Source organism: Lampetra planeri, chromosome 6, assembly GCF_965212315.1.
Source record: "Lampetra planeri chromosome 6, kcLamPlan1.2.h2, whole genome shotgun sequence".
Lineage (NCBI taxonomy): Eukaryota > Metazoa > Chordata > Hyperoartia > Petromyzontiformes > Petromyzontidae > Lampetra > Lampetra planeri.
Genome location: NC_136112.1, coordinates 14510938 through 14528345, shown reverse-complemented (window position 1 = coordinate 14528345; position 17408 = coordinate 14510938). Strand labels below are relative to the sequence as shown.

Here is a 17408-nt window from a genome sequence, read left to right as displayed (position 1 = left end):
GTTCACACGTGTGCCACATATTATACCGAACGAATTTGGTTAGTCCACACACAAACGAAGCTGAGTAAAACAATCAAAAGTTTTAACTGCGTGGGCAAACCGTGCTACCGTTCGGCTTCCGTCAACCATTCTGGTGACGGCACAAGAGGCTCTGGTGCGTGCTCCCGACGGACCCGTCATGGAAACGCTGGCGACCTCAGTGCAACCCACCGGGTATGGAAGAGACACCGGCGTCGGCCATCGACATGGTGCCCACGTAGCCGCCGTATGCAGCAGGCCCCATGCTGTCCCGGGGCGAGACGAGGGGCCCCACGGGCCCGCCGGGCCCTGGTGCCGCCACGACGTTGACCGCCACGGTGCTGGCCGCGGTGGGGGGTGGCGGTGGGGGCCCCGCCGGTGGGAGCACCGGCGCCGGCTCGCCGCCACCGCCCAGGCGCGGAGAGTTTTCCCACGCCTTCCGTGCCGACTCCATCTGCGAGCGGACGCAACGGTTCGTGTCGACGCTTGGGTCAGTGTGGAACGTGCCGCCGGTAAAAAAATAATAATATGCGCCGCCGATGTGGTGGCACGCGCCCGTGATCCCGCACTGTGGAAGGCAGGCACGGTGCATCATGCAGACATCTTCGTGTACTATAAGACATGCTGGGCTGAGATGTGGCCAGATGATGAAAGTGCAGCAAAGTAGGTTTGGAATAATCACAATAAGCAACTAGATTCCTTCCCAACTTCTGAAAAGAAACTGGCCAAACATCTTCTTTCAGAATCTACCTAAATTAATCTGTAGGCTCACCAAGACATTACAGGATAAATATGGGGCATAACCATTGCACATGCCTTTTTATTGCTACTCAAACCAACCAACCAAACCCACCCAAACTAACCCACACAACACGAACCCACCCACCCACACAAACCTTCCTCTGCACCTCCGATTAGTATGATTGACTACGTACGGTGCTAAAGAAGTTCAAAGTACATAGGCACATTGCCACGAATACACTGGCTCTCAATACCATCTTGTGGGTGCCATTGGCTTTTACTGGAAGTTCATCATGCCTTTATTGACTAGTCAATGATGGCCTCTCGACTTAGGTACTTTTGCGGGTCGGTGCTTGGCAAGAGCACTTGCCCCTTAGGTTTAGCATGCGAAATGGAGGCTCTGCACCTAAGATCTCTGTACGTGTGCTCTTGCGTACAAGTGCGAGCGTGCAAGCCTGTGCGAGTCTGTGCTGACCTTTAGCGTGAGGTCAGCTGCAGACAGAGCCCCAGGAATGATGCTGCTGTTACTGTTGCTGCGTGGGACAGTTCGAGGGATGGGCACCTGCAAAGGAAAAAAAACCCATTAGAGGCAGCAATGCAAATGAGCTGACCACTCCCAACACACACACACTTGAGTTGCATGATTATCGGGCAAGCTCCCCACACACAGATGAACAGAAGAGCACATTCACATGGCTGAGATTTCCCCAAAGATCCAGGGTCCTTTGAATATCAAATTAAAGAAGCAATGACTTTTCGTTTTTTTCATCTTCAAGGTGCACACCTAGACTGAGTCGTGTGCTGTCTGACATGAGTTTGAACAATTTGTGAACGACAAAAAGAAATTCGAATTATGGTCAAGTCCATAATTTTCGCACCTCGGTGACATCACTTGAGCATTATGAGGTAGCCATCTGAGATGTTAAAAGTTTGATTTAACGGATTAATAATGCATCCAAATCATATAAAACAGCAAGGAACACATAACCCATGTTCCCCTTCATACAAAATAACATGCGTCTTTTGGAATGCATCTTACAAGTCGGTGACTTCTTAAGATTATTTCTTTAAAGTGACCAATTCCACATCTATCCCGGTGTGGCAGGAGTGCTCAACACACATTCACAAAAAGTCGTGAGTTAATATAATAGTTGGGGGATTCAACACACACACACACAGAGTGGCATTAATCTCTGTTGGAAGTGCCAAGTCAGTGGTGAAGATCTTACATTTCTGTCATAGGGGAAAGGGGGGGGGGAGTCAATCTCTGCATTGCACAACTAATACAGACGACTTCTTATGAAAAACTTCCCCTAATGCAAAGTCCAGCGCCCGAACCGCCGCAACACCCAGCCCCTGTCACGGTGCACAAAGGGGGCCGCGTGGTGACATTTGGGCAGATTTATCTGCGTGCGACGGGAGGCTCACAGTAGACACGAGCGATGCGTCCAGTGCGGTGGGGTCATGGGCCGGCAGGGGTTCCGTCGATACAGCAGTCGACGTGTACACATTCACAGTTTCCTGTAAACGGAGACACAGATACACAGAGCGGCGACAATAGGAATACGTTGATCAATTGTGATACCCTGGCCTATGCCAACATCACCTGGAATTCTTCCCGGTCTCCCATTAGAAGCTAAGCAAGTTTGAGTCTGGATGAAATTTGAATGGGGGGCCAAGTTGCGGGGGGACTACTTTAAGCACAAGATGGCAGTTCAGCAATATCTGTTGTGCGCTGTACATCACATTCACCAACCCACCCTGACCAGTATGATGAAGTTTGGTAAAAATTCATACTACTCAGTGTGGGAAGGCCTTCCCTTCAGCAGTGGATTGATACAAAAGTTGTACACACACAAGCAAACACTGATAACTTGGGCAACAATTCTAATTCAGAAGTGTCTGGCAATGGGCTGTACATTTTTTTCTACATTTCTAGCTGTGACCGAATACAAGCGCCACCCCCTGAGGAAGGAGACAAGAGGACTTGACATGCCCATTACCTTAATGGCAGCGTGGCCATGCTGCCGACGCTCCTCCGATGAACACGGTGCCTGGCTGGGAACAAACTCGGGTGCTTCAACCCCGGTCAGCGCGATGCTCACAGTCTCCGCTCCAACGGCGACCGGGCTTATCTTGCCACCCAGCACCACTCCTCCACTACCGGCGGCAACAACGGTGGTGCTGTCACCACCACCAACTGCTGCTGCTGCTGCAAAGACACGCATAGCGCAGCCTGTGTCACGCCCCAATAACGAAAGCCTTGGCTGCAGTGGCCCACAGGAAACGTGATCGCACTGCTGCCCACTTGCGCCGTGTGGCCTCAGCTATGTTTTGCTTTGAGAGACAATCGGAGAAAGACACGACTTTGGTGGTTGCCCTCTCCGATGTGGTTTGCGGTTCTCCGTTTGTTTTTTCACATGATGTCCAAAGCCAGTTCAGTTCAGGAGGAAGCTCTGAGAGCATGTGGAGTGAAATGTCAGACATCGCGCTGAACAAGGTGCAACACAACCCGAAAATACATCAGACACCTGTGTAGCACAACCACTAAAAATGCAGTCGTAATGAACGGATTAACCTCTCTGCTAAATGTATTGAGCCTTCAGTGTGTGCGGCGTATGTGTGTGTGGCGTACGTGTGTGTGTGAGATGGCGCCTGATCGCGCGTGTAGCCTCACCCGTCGGGGTGTCATCCCTCCTCTGCCTCAGCGAGCGCTCCTTCCCCACGGGGCCTGGCGTAGGATCAGCACGATCGCTTGCAGTCTCCCGAACCTATAAGAAACGCACGCACCAAACACAGGATTCATGTGTCAACCTGGTACATACGAGTGCAAAAGACACTCGATCGATGACCACAGACGTGTAGGGGGATGGGGACACGAGACCTACAATGGAAGCGTGCGCACACGCAAATATACAACGCTGTCATACGAAAGAACACACACATGGGACATAAGCATACATATACAGCAATTGTGCACGAGTAAAACAAATGTGCGCACAAGCACATGGGACACACATACACCAGCAGGAGGCACACACACACAAGCACGCGACGTGTTTAAAATGCACGTTTTCAATGTAACCCTGTCCATACATTGTCTGCTGAACAAGAGGCACGGCGTATGAGAAAGAACCGGTACACTTTGAGTAGGCGGTAGGCATTATTGGCAGGGATGGCCTGCCTACTGGGACTCTCAGCTTAAGAATCAGAATATTTATTTATACTAGAGGAATCCGATGAGCGAAAAAGTTCTTTATCACAGATGTCCAGTATGATAATTGTTTTTTTAACCCTTTTATTTGGCAACAAAACTGACACCTTTTTTACAAGGAGTCATGTTTGCATAGACCACAATACCTGCAGTCGGAATGCCAAAAGGCGCATCTGGTCCAACACCATGTGAGACTAGGCTCTAAGGAAAGCTGTCTCGGGTGTGGACCAATCAACTTCAAGGACAGTGCTTACATTATCAGAGTTATGTGGTTTTTTTTGCATTCCGACTGCAGGTATTGTGGTCTATGCAAACATGACTCCTTGTAAAAAAGTTGTCAGTTTTGTTGCCAGATAAAATGGTAAAAAAAACAATTATCATATTTTTCTACTGGCAAATGAGGTTCCAAAGATGTCCAGTAGTTCACAGATAAGACTCGGCTCCAGCTCAGTGAAGCTATGGCTTTGTGCCGGACCTGCACATAATGCGGACGGCAAACCCCTGGCTCCCGTACCGGCTCGCGCTGGGCCCGGGACGACCGCGCTCTCTGCTCCTTGGGCTCGGCTCCTGCGGCACCTCCTCCGACTGCCTCCACACCGCCCGGAGGCACCTCCGCGTGGGCGGGCCCAGCGATGTGGCTCGAGCTTACGCTGGGGTGGGGCGCAGAGCCCGACACCAGGTGAGTGGAGCCCACGACTTGGTACGCAGAGCTGGGAGCGTGAGCGGAGCCCGACGGAGTTTGCTGGGCGGAGCTTGGGGCGAGCAGGGCGGAGGTTGTGACGGCCTGGTGGGCGGGGCCAGGGACCTGGTGGGCGGGGCCAGGGACCTGGTGGGTAGGGGTCTGCTGGATGGCGGGGCTAGAGACCGCCACGGCATCCTCCCGCGCGGGTTCCGTGCCTCCCTCCGCTTTTCCTGGGGCCAGCTGCGGGAAATTCACACGGGCACAAAAGACCTTCAACTCCTGCAAACGAAGGCAGTAATGTAAGGAAGTAAAAAAATTCAGTTTGTGCAGAATTTGAGTGTTTCCTCCAATATCCGTGTTTCCCTGGCCAGTATATGGGTTTTGCCCACATTCGAAACAATGAAAATACCAGTTGGCCAGATATTCCGAGCAGAACCACTTGCCACAACAATCTGTTGAAGGCTACAGGGTGGGATCTTTACCTTATCCACGCGTGCGAGTGTATACACGTGTGTGTGTGTGTGTCCGTGCGCGCACGTGCGTATGTGTCTTCACGTCTATGATCGCGGGTGTGAGCGAGCGTGCTATGCGTGTCGCCCCACAGTGCGAGTGGGGGAGGCTCACCTCCGTGGAGCCGGCTCGTGCCGTCAGGGGCTTGTTCCACGCATTCACAGGAGGCGGCACGGGTGCTGCAATCAGAGGCCCAACTGGACGCGCATGCAGAGAGAGGACACAAAGTTAAAGCACAGACACGAAAAACAAGAAGACACAAAAGCACAATCTAAGTCACAGACCGACACACAAGATATGTATCAAGACACAGAAAAAGATCCCCCCATATAGACAAAGACTGTTGGGGAAAGTGCTGTTCGCGAGCAGCAGCTATGAAGGCCAGCATGGCACACGAGGGGGTCGGTGGTCAGCACCACGTCTGGCAGTCTTAGTCTCCCCAGTGCTGATGTAAACACATCACATCAGGTACTCATTTAAGGCCGGTTTACTTATTTGCAACCCATTGTTAATCCCATTACACAGTATTGTAGCAGAAACTTGGGATTCATCAGACAATAAATAAAGCTACGACTGCAGTTGACCTGACACAGATGTATTTCCAATATTCGAAATAACATCATTTGTTTCCAACTATGATGTGCTTCTGGTAATTATCAACTCAAGAATTCTGAAACATAGCTTTTATTATGATTCAGCAGAATTATCCAACTACATGAGCCCACACTCTACCAGGTTGACGAGGGGCTAAACGTTCACCTGAACGTTCATGTTTCAAAGCATTATGGAATAAGACGAACGCTCTGTGAAAATCCAACTGTTTTACAATTAACGTAACATGCCTTCCAATGAGAATTACAATCGATGAGGACCATTTCCCATAATCATTTCCTATTTGAGCATTTTTTACACGCTTTTATTTAACTCACTCCGTCTGTTGTCGTATCCTCAAATCTTGTAACTCAATTTCAACCGTCTTTCCAATGTCGTATCGACGGCAAACTTGGTATAGGTATGTCATACTGATGACAATAATATATTCTATCATTAAAATATATATTTTTAAACAATCTTTTTTACGGCTCTAATTGTCCACGCTCAACTCACGTTGGCTGTAAATCACCACGTCCCTTATGTTATGGCAAGCCTCGGGGAGCCACGCCGAGGGGCGGGGGATGTGGAAGGAGGGGAGGGGCGATGGGGGAAGGGGGCAAGGGGAGGGGCAGCTCGGACAGTACATTTCATTAAAGCGTGTTTAAAAAAAAGTATTTTTTAATATTTTATTTCACCTCCTCCCACCCCAACAAACCTCTCTTGCCAACGTCTGCCTGCGCTCCATTGCTGGGAACAGCCACAGCTGCTCCAACATCACTCGCTCCGTTCATTCCAAACTCTTGCACTTTGCCCTGCTGCTGCTGCTGCTGTTGAGGTTGTGACTGCTGCTGCTGACTTGGCTGCTGTTGACCAAGTTGCTGCAGGTTTGGCTGTTGTGGGGGGGCTGGGAGCTGCTGCTGTTGCTGTTGTTGCAGCTGAATTCCCAACAGCTGGGCTGGCTGCTGCCCTTGCTGTTGCTGTGCAGCCTGCTGCTGCTGCTGCGTCTGCTGCTGTTGCTTTTTAGCCAAGCGAGGCGGCAGCTTATTGCTGTTGCGATTTTTTTCCTTCTCGGGGCGGCCCTTGGTCGCCACCTGCTGTGTGAACAGAGGGCAGGGATCAGACATCATGATCGTCGGCGTCATCGACATCAACAAACCAGCTAACTGTGTGAAAGTAAAAAGTGCAACTTTTTCCGTGTCCGTCCCTGAAAATGTCGTACAGTTGCATAATTCGAATTGAGGTGCCCACAGAAGTTTACAGGAAGGCAAATAGGTGGTAATCATGTCTGTTGTAGGTTGAGTGCCATCATGCCCTCATACACGGCACTCTTTCTGGTTTCCTCCCACATACAGTAAGGATTTAGCTCACCATCGCAATTGGAACCCACCATTATGGTTAAGATTGAGGCAGAGCACAAACTAGCATTTTCCCCCACAATAATATCCTAATTGTTCTATCACATTCCTAACACGAGACAAATCTCTATTTGGAACTTTCCCATTGTGTGAAATAACGGCCCAAGTTAGTGATATAGCAGACTGACTTCTGACATCTCTTCAATTCCCCTCTTATCCACACACGGTAAAGCACCTAATGATATGCCTTCAAAGAGTGTTCATCGAATGGGCAGCCAAATAAATGTCCTTGGCCTCGCGGGTCGAATACACCAAGTTATTTTAACACCGAGGGCTTTCGCATCCAATATTATCCATATGAGGTTTTCTTACAGGAGAATCTTTCCACACAATCCTGGCTGGCACCTGATGGCGCTGGTTGTAATTACCGGTGAAACATCACTCGAATTATTTTGTTAACGTGACAAACCTTACTAATTGCCTGCGTCGAGTGGTGGCGGGTTTGACGACACATTTAAATTTACGCGATCTAACCCAAAAAAACTCGTAAGGACGCCAAGACAATTGAACATGCTGGCTTCTTTGTGCAGTCAGATGCAGACACCAGTACCTGCTTAGATTTTCTCTGCAGATGGCGCTGCACGGCAGAGAAAAACTTGCAATCAGGGTAAGGGCACAACGTGTGCCCTTGTTATTAATAACGGGCGGCTGGAACCTGGACTGAACCGAATATTTCAGCGGTGCCATCTTATGTGATCTGACGTGGCCGTAAGCGCCCTGACTTAACCAGCAGGCCATCGCAAACGATCCAAAACGTCAAGCAGAAATGCTTAACAATCACTCCGAGTGATTGTTACGCTTTCCCTTACTACGCGAGTAGTGGGCCAGTGCACCCAACCACCGTACCCCGTGGGCACCTGGCGTCGGGGTTTGTCATCTGCGGAATATCTGTACCCCCCCCCCTCCCCTATCCCCGTCACTCGCGCGTTGTACCGGTCTCTCGTTTAATAAAAAAAGGTAAAAAAAAAATGTCGTGGGGATAAGAGGAGTGGCAGACGTGAGGCAAGGGGGGCTGGGGGGAGGGCAAGTCATGCCGTATGGCGTAGTGGCATGCTCTACCGGAGCGATGGGCTCCTCCTTCTTGTCCTGGAGACGCTTCTGTCGCTTGGACAGAACCTGAGTGAAGCCGGCGCCCGCGCTCTGTGGGTCCTCCGCCTCCTCCATGCTCAGCAGGGGGTGATCGTCGATGATCACCACGCCTGCGGGCACGCACACACGCACACACGCACACAGACACATCAACCATCATAGACCGTCCAAGAAAATGCTGTTTGCAAGCATCTATCAAGGCATGCACGCGACACAAGGAGGGTTGTGTGGCCAGCACCACTCCCAGCTGCCTTTGTCTCTCCGTCAAGTACTTATTTAATGGTTTCCCGTTCCGACACGTCTGCAAGTTGCAGGGTGGGTCCCCGTTCACCGCTGAATCTCGGAACGCGTAAGCAGTTGGCTTCTCTAAATAAAATTGAAGCTTAGCGCCGTTGTTTTAAAAGACAATGTACTCACACCACAGAGAACCATCGTGACACGACCGCACTCTATGATAACTGATGCCAAACTGTACCAGACGCCCTCCCGCATGAGCTTGTGGGAGCGTTGGTAATCGATAAACGTTGTAAAAATGTTTCTTCCGTTTCCATTCCAATGACGTAGGTCATCGGAACCGGAACGGGTTAAGAGCCGAGTGCTCGAAACGAGAACGCCATCCAGCAAGTTTCCACCGGGAGCCTCGCAGCTATGAGCGCGCCTCGCCCACCGCGACACTCACTGGCGTAGTTGTTGAGGTCGAACTGTGAGATGGCGTCCGCCTTCTCCTTGGCCTTCTTGGCCTCCGACTCCTGCCTCTTGGCCTGAGCCTGTTGGGGGTCTGGGGGGGGCTCCGATGGGGGACCGCCGCCGCCACCCCCTGCGGCGCTGGCGATGCGCTCTGGCACTCTGCACACACGCGACCAACAAGAAACCCGAGAAGAAAGGTGTCTTCCCCCGTTCATTTTCAAAAGGAGGGCATGCGCCGCCGGCGCGCACAATGCCAAAAGCAATCCCAAAACTGCTTCAACTACCTTTCATGTTACCAGGGTAAGGCCCACAGAGCTATTTCTCTTTTTCAGCAGTGAACTGGCCACTAATGATAGCTCAATTAAGCAGATTATTGCGTGGAAATTCATAGCAGTAGTTAAATACCCTAAATGCATGTTGATTCTAAATGTGGAGGGAAAAAAAAAGTAGAGGACCCAGAAAAAAATCGACATGACCATGGGGAGAATATGCAAACTCCAAATATACAGGCGTCAGGGTTGGGATCGAACCCATTACCTCCTGTATACTAGGCGAGGTGGTTAGTGTCTTGTCACCGTGGCGTCCAAAAGGAGAGGGGATAAACACCAACAATGCTCATGCGGAACTGTGTGCATTTGTCATGGTGTTTGCTTAAGCTCATATGAATCGGAATCAGAATATTTATTTATACTGAAGGAATCGGTTGCGCTATAAAGCTTTTTTTACAGATGTCCAGTCGAGGCGGGTCAGAATATTACAACAACGATACAAAAACAATATAGGAGTGAAAAGTATAGGAAAGGCAAACAAATAACTTAATAAAACATACAACTAAAACTAAGCTATGTTTCAGCTTAGAAAGTAAAGCTCACTGAGCTATTAGATTTTTTTTCAGAAGAGACCCGCCATCACGAATGATAGTGCATTTACGTGGAAATGTAAAGCAGCAAAAATATTTAAATAAAACGTTGCACAGAGAAGACCTGATGCAGGTCATGGTGAGAATGAAACTGGTACTATTTAGACACATGTGCAGAATGGACAACCGACGAAATGTTTTACTGTGTTCTGAATGGAAGGAACTGTAAAGAGAGAAAGATGCAACAGAGAATGGTTTGACAACGACATAAGAGATTGGTGCCAAAAAGATGTGCACTACTTGAGCATATAAGCACGAGACAAAGCAAAGAAAAAACAAATGACGAAATTCCCATGAATCGTGACGATGAGGATGATGAATCGTGTCGGCTCAGCGGCGGGGGGGCAGTGATGTCGCCGTGACAACTCGCATGGAAGTACACGGGGGGGTGGGTGTGTATGTGTGCCCGGGGGAGCAGTAGTGTAGCGGTTAGCGTGCTGCACTACAAACCTGGCGACCGGGGTTTGATTCCCGCTCACGGCAAACACCAGTGACGATTATCTGAACCGGTCCTGGGCCTCCCCTAGGTCGACTCAGCCTCAAATTAATACCTGGTGCGGTGTGTAAACATTGCCACTAGGGAGACAAAGGCGGTCGGGCGTGGTGCTGGCCACCCACCCCCTTGTGTACCGTTCCGGCCTTCATAGGTGCTCGCTAACAGCACTTGCCCCTACAGTCTGTTAAGGCTATATGGGGGATCTTTGTCTTTTATCTTTGTCTTGGTGTGTAGCGTTGTCAGCCGGCCACGTACCCCTTCTTGGCTCGGTGTGCCACCGCGCTCACCCGGTCCCCCCTCCCGCCCCCCGCCAGCCGTCGGTTTGTCCTCTCCCGCTCTCCTCCCCGAGGGCCACCCCCCAGTGCCCGGCGAGATGAACCCTGGGCAGGGCCGCCGGGAAGGGGAGCGGCCCCGCGACCGCCACCGCCGCCCCCACCTGCTCCTCCCCCGCCGCCACCGCCGCCGGTTACTCCTCCACTGCCTCCGCCACCACCACTGCCATCACCACTCGAGGAGTCTGGACCCCTATGGGAGGGGAGTGGGCGGTTGGAGAGGGGGTGAAGGGAAAAGCAGAGACCAGCAGTAAGAGTGAAACAATTGTGCAAGACCTAGTGGACGCTGCCATTGAGACTGTGTTCTGCCACAGCAATGTGGAATTTCCATCCCTTACTTATTGCTCCTTAAGGAGATGATCAATGCTCCATGCTTATTTGAGGCCATTTAGTACATCTTTGTTGAAGTGACAAAAGGTATTTAATGGGGGAGTTCCAGCAATACAATCACCAGAGCTGAAATGGCAAGGTCTACACTTGAAGATGATTCTAGATTTGAAGTTTTCGTGACTGCAAGGATCCATACTCTTGGTTCTTTCGGTAAAGTCACGTAGGTAAAATAATAAGAAAAAAATCACGTTTCGATTACAACACAATCGAAACGTCGTGATTTAATTCATAATTTTTTTTATTTTATTTTCTTTACCTACGTGACTTTACCGAAAGAACCAAGCGTACTTGAAGATGAGTTTACCCCCAGGTGTCTGAAATCCGCTTTGAAAAGGGCGCCCCCCATTGGCAAGATGTTATCTGCCTCACGTAGGATATAGGTCGTGGGTTTAATCCAAACCCTGTCGCCACCTACATTTTTTCCGGTTTTTCCCTCCACATTTAGGAACACGCGTTTAAGAGTATTTGCCTGCGAGAAATTTCCAATGATAAACCACTTTGCTGAGCTATCATTTGTGGCCAGGTCGCTTCTGAAAGAGAGCTATAGCTCAGTGGGCCACACCTCGTGAAATAAAATGTAAATAAACCCTAGATACTCAAGTGATGCTATCTGAGATCTCAGTGCTGGCGCATGTACCGCGAGCCCACCGATCCAACCGAACACGTGGCACTCCATTGTACCTGGGGTGCATGTCTCGAGTGCGGATCTTGCGCTCTCTCTCTGTGAAGTCACTGCTCTCTGAAGCCGTCTCCCACTCCTCGTTCGCAAGGTCGGACGGTTCGGGGGAGCGGGCTCCCCCACCTGGATGCACACACGCAGACACGGGAGGAAACAGAGGCAAACACATGTACCCAGACGCATACAAACGTAGACATAGGTCTTCTGTGCAGGCGTGAAGACTGCAGGAAAAAAAGTGCTTTTAGTGTGTGCCTGTTAAGGCCGACATGACACAGGAGGAAGTGTGGTCAACACCACGCCGCATTGCCCTCGTCTCCCCACCGCTGGTGTTTGCTTACACTACGAGATATTGTGCAGGTTTTCTGGGTTAGATCGCATAAGTATAAATTGTGTCGGTAAACCCGCCACCACCCGACACAGCCAATTAGTAAGGGTTTTCACGTAAACAGAACATGCCAATTCGTTATTGGTACAGCACACCAGTGTGTTGGAGAGCAAATCCATAACATTTACAATCTGAGTACCGGGTACTCGTTTAAAAACAGTCGACCTAAGAGAGGCCCAATAATGGTTTAGATTTCACGTGTCACTGAAGCTGACAATGAGCAGAATCCAAACACAAGTGTTCAGGATGTCAGTGCGCCGTGCTTAACACTTGCACCAACAACCGCCATTCGCCACTAAGTGGCGGTGACGCACCACGGCGTTTGTTCCAGGCTGTGTGCACGTAAAGGCTACGTGAAGTGTCGAACGCTTGCTGGCAGGTCACGGGGCAGACTCAGGTGCCATAGGTCACCTGACTGAGATGACTGGCCGATGCACCACCTGTGCCCCCTACTGTGCCAATGTGCTGTGTTTAAGCCGCCCGGCGCTCCGCTCCACCAGGCTCCACAACGCTCCACACGCACAACCGTGCATTTTCTGCGCCTTCAATGACTATGGACACCATGTGGCGTGCACTTTGATAGTAATGCACAGGAGGAGTTATTGGGCAACTGTGGTGGAAATTCAACTCTTGACTTTCAAAATTATCATTGTAGTGAGCGCATTCCACAATGGGATACGCAGCGATGCATCATCACCGTGATACCATCACAAACACATGCAATTATGGCACACAAAAGCCAACTGATTTTTTAAATTGCCTTCAATATAATTACAATTTAGATTTTATAAACTCTGAATGATATTGTGCCCCAGTACACGTTTCGGCAAGAAACTAGTGATGAGTTTGAATACAGGCTGAATAGGGTCCATGTTGGCTGGGTAGCGATGTGGCTCAACTCACAAACGTAAGATCACGTTACAATCTCAATCAGGGGTCATGTCAGCCCTTCATCCCTCTGGGGCTGTGGTAAGTTAGTAGAGGGTGTAATATTAAGAGTGGTCTCCACCAATGAAATCTGTTTTTTTTCCCTACATTGTTTCACGGCTGCCAGCATTGATTAGGATCGCCAAATGTGGCATGTAGATAAGGAATCATAAACCCGTTCCCAGAATCGGAGGAAAAACTAAAATAAAATCACTTTACCGTAACATCAGCAAGTCAGAAACAGAGGCTCCCACAAGACCATGTGGGAGGGCGTGGCAGTTTGGCGCCAGCTATCATTGTGCGGTCGTGACACTACAGTTCTCTGCGGTGAGCACAATGTCTTTAAAAATAGTGGCGCTCTGAGTCTCTAAATCAAATTAACGCCAACCGATTGAGAGTTCTGAGATTCAAAGGTGAACGGGACCCACCCTGCAACTTGCAGACGTCTCGGAACGGGAAAGGGTTAAGTGTATTCTGTACAATACCGTATAATGAAATACGATTTCATAACCAGAAAAGCTGTTCAAGTGAGTTTAGAGAAAAGTAGGACAGAAGTAGAACTATAAAATGAAAATATGACGAGACTGATGGCCGATGAATACTCCTAAGTATTGAGCCAATTGTCCAAACAACCCTGTGTTGTATCTGCACACTTCGAATGTATCCAAAGCAAAAGAGATCATTATATTATTTATCTTTTGTTTCACCCGAAATGTACATTCATGATCCAAAACAATCACCGAGTGCTCCTAAGAACTGCAGGAAAATGGATGAAGTAAATATTTTGTCGTGTGTGGTTTCATTCTTCTCCTTCGGTCGTCCATGTTCCCCAAAGTCAACACCAAACACAAGGTCACGCGACTTCCACAACCTGGCATCTTCTGGGTCTCTTCCAACGCTGCACATGTACCTCCAGGACGGATGTCTTAAACGAGGGTTTCCAAAAGTGTTTACAATGCAACGCCGTTTTCTTCGCTGCCGAGCCAGTGAGCTTGCTCCTGTGTGGGGTGTTGAAATGCCTTCCAAATGTTTCGGCGCTAGAGAAAGCCATTATTATCACCATTAATTAAATTAACCATATTTATGTGTGTGGCGTTTCACTTACTGTTGTCGGAACACACGTCCTTGTTTCTTTAGGTCCTGTTGAGTTCTCTTTAATGCAATGGCACATTCATTCTGTGGCCGTCTGCAATGCTCTTCCTTCCGATATTACGAAGACACTGGAGCGCTGTGCAGTTTTAAATCTAGATTGAAAACTCATTTCTTTGGAACTGCTTTTTGTATTTAGCTGGTCCTTCCCCTGCACCTCCGATTAGCACGGTTGGCTACGTACGGTGCAAAGTTCAACATAAGCTACATATTCATAAAATGTTTGTTACCGCTCCCAACATACGTTATCGGTGTGTTCTTTCTTAGCCTTTTACCAATTAAATTCACAATATATAATTGTCCAATAAGTTTATGCACTGCCAGTTCATGTCCTTAGATCTTCTAAACCCCCGGCATTCTCAGCTGTAATGCTCCCAATGCATTTTACCTCCTGGCCTCATTGTCACGTGCTGCATGGTTAGTCTGACGACAATATTGACGAACCTCTTAATTTTAAATATATATCACTTTGGTTTTCTCGATGTTGATCTTCAACCCTTGTTCTGTTGTAGCTCTGTTCAGAATGTTCAGCATTTCATGCAGCTCTTTTGTGCTAAGATAGCTAAAGGTCAGTGGTCTGCAAATCTATTAGCTTCAGCACGGCTGCATAGCCCGAATCTTCTATCCTCAACTTTATGCCATTCAGGCTTCAATCCACCTAATAGTTCCCATTTCACTCCCATTAGGGACACATTTCTGAATGTAACTTTGTCAGACCAATACAATTAAATCGGTCTTATTAGGAAATGCACTCCTCTCTCCGCATACACAGGACTGTATGTGAGGTTGTCATTCATCGTCCTTGGGCTCCACTGGGTGTGAGCTGCCCACTCCTCCCCGGTGATGGTGTGGTCTCACCAGCCTCCCTGGGTGGACAGAGGAGCAACAAGGCCCCCCCCAACCACAGCTGACCATCCACGTTCACCACTCGTGAGTGTGCCACAAGCCTGAGGTTAAGGAGGTAGTCCGGGGCTCCAAGCCATCTGTACCCTAAAGTAGTGCAGCTACAATTCTGCAGCTTTTGACTGGCCCTAGCAGTGACAGGATCAACTCGTGTACGTGCACCGCATAATGAGTTCCCTTCCACCTTTCTTAATCTTTCAAATTTATTTTTTCTAAAAAGCATTTTATGAGAATATTCAAAGTCTCTGTAGATCAACACAGCTCAGAAATTTGAGTCTAATCTCAAGTGAAAAACCAACACACGCTGGTTTAGTGAGGAATGGGCAGGCAGGGTAGATATGTTGGCAAAAGACTACGTTACATACAATCAGAGGTAGGATTCCAATGGGAGTTGTGAAATCAGAAAATACAATGCTACATGAGGGATAAAGAGTCCTTCACTGTTTTACAATAACGTTCCCCGTATAGCCTTTCAGACTTTGGGGCAAGTGCTGGTAGTGCATACTTAGGGCATAGCACACAAGGGAGGTGGAGGCCAGCACCACGCCCGGCAGTCGTTTCCCCAATGCTGACGTTTAAACAGCACACCATGCACTCATTTAAGGACGAGTCGACCTAGGGGAGGCCCAGGACCAATTCAAATATTGACCACTGTTATTGGTCATAAGTGGGAATTGAACTCGGGGTTGCCGGGTCTGTAGCACAGCACAATAGCCACTACACTACCGCTCCCCCAAATGAGTCGTAAAATCAAAGCACTCAATCTTAAAACACCATTTCACTTGAATTTTTTTTATATTATACTTTGATTTCCCTTGTTCTTTTTCTGGAAGAACTGTTGAGGTGGTGGTGGTGGGGCTCAAAGTGTGCAATTCACAATCAGATGGTTGTGAGTTCAAATCCCCTCTGATGGTTTTACTTTTCCCCTTCGCCCCTCTGTGCTCGTGAATCCTTTCCAATCTGTAAAAACGTAAACTGCTTTTCAGACAGACTAATGGGAAAATTCCACTTCTGGCCCAGTGCCAACAATAGAGGTGACAGCACTGTCAAACGCTGATTTAGATTGAATACGCATTTCGTAGATTAAGAACTCATTTCCTTATAACTGCTTTTTGTGTTTAGTTTGTTGTCCTTCCCCGCACCTCACATTCGCACGGCTGGCCACGTATGGTGCGAAATAAGTTCATACAACTTACATTTATTAAACATGGACACCAAGTTTTTTTTTTTAATTGGGACCATATATATAGATGTGGATTTTGTTATAACTGACATAACCTTGTCGTCAAGGAACCAAGGCAATAGATAAGATTTTGTACCTTGGTAAAAACTTGTTTCTCTGGTCCATGCCACTACTCAATCTCAACTATCAATTCCCATTAGGGCCACGGAACGTGATGCAGAGTTGTTGGGGTGGGCACCGTCTCTCACTGCTGCCACCTTCGTAATCAGAATCATTACTTACACTGGAGGAATCCGATGAGGTATGAGGCTTTTTTGTCAACTTACTTCCCCCACCCACTATCTATGAGCCTCGTTGTTTCTTCTGCATCTTTGAGAGCTGCAGACAGTTTTAGGCACAGCTAGAATATTTAACTATATTTAGAGCAATATTCAAACTTGTGAACGCCGAGCCTCAGGTAGTGATGCTATTTATTGAAAAAGCGCTGAAAGAATATACCAAACTGCTTTGACAAGCATTTCCTCAATAGACCTCTGATCACAGGAGTGTTTCCCCCATGCGGTGTAAAATGGGCTTAATGTGTTACCTGTTATGCATTTTAAATCTCTATTATACTGATGTTAATTATCACTACATGTGCTCATTCATGCCGTGCAGGACATTATTATTCTGCTGCTCTGTATAATTCAATATAATTATCAATGTACCTCCCCACGGCAAAGTTAATCCAAAATAAAAAAGACCAATCATGATGGGCTTGTTAAGTCATGAGTGACCGGGGCTGAGACCATCAACTTGCTAACACTTGAGAGCCCGTTTAATCACAGGTTCTTGCCCAGATTCAAACCCAGGACTCCCAAAGGTGTTGTTTTAGTGCTCAGACAAGGGCATCAAGATTCACCCAAGTCACGCGGCGACCTCTTTGAATTAGGGATTTTATTCCAGCATCACACGCATGCACTTTTTTTGTCACAAACATAAAATATTTCCTGACCACAATCTGTAAACACATTCCTCAGCATAAAAAAAAAATCACTACTGGGATGATGTTTTTTTCTGTATCTTAAAATCCTTTCACTTAACAGTTACTAAAAA

The 17408-nt window shown here is 48.3% G+C and overlaps 1 protein-coding gene across 1 annotated transcript in view; it reads right to left on the bottom strand.

Annotated features, from left to right (window-relative positions):
* Window positions 1-17408, bottom strand: part of LOC144719666 (uncharacterized) — a 97564-nt gene that overhangs the window by 15545 nt on the left and 64611 nt on the right. The window contains exons 22-33 of the mRNA XM_078595805.1: window positions 11769-11889; window positions 10621-10890; window positions 8943-9109; window positions 8234-8373; window positions 6475-6853; window positions 5280-5362; window positions 4488-4895; window positions 3437-3530; window positions 2763-2971; window positions 2188-2280; window positions 1235-1321; window positions 211-472 (exon numbers count right to left, since the gene is read on the bottom strand). Of these exons, the coding sequence (XP_078451931.1) occupies window positions 211-472; window positions 1235-1321; window positions 2188-2280; window positions 2763-2971; window positions 3437-3530; window positions 4488-4895; window positions 5280-5362; window positions 6475-6853; window positions 8234-8373; window positions 8943-9109; window positions 10621-10890; window positions 11769-11889 (2313 nt within the window). The remainder of the gene's footprint in view (window positions 1-210; window positions 473-1234; window positions 1322-2187; window positions 2281-2762; window positions 2972-3436; window positions 3531-4487; window positions 4896-5279; window positions 5363-6474; window positions 6854-8233; window positions 8374-8942; window positions 9110-10620; window positions 10891-11768; window positions 11890-17408) is intronic.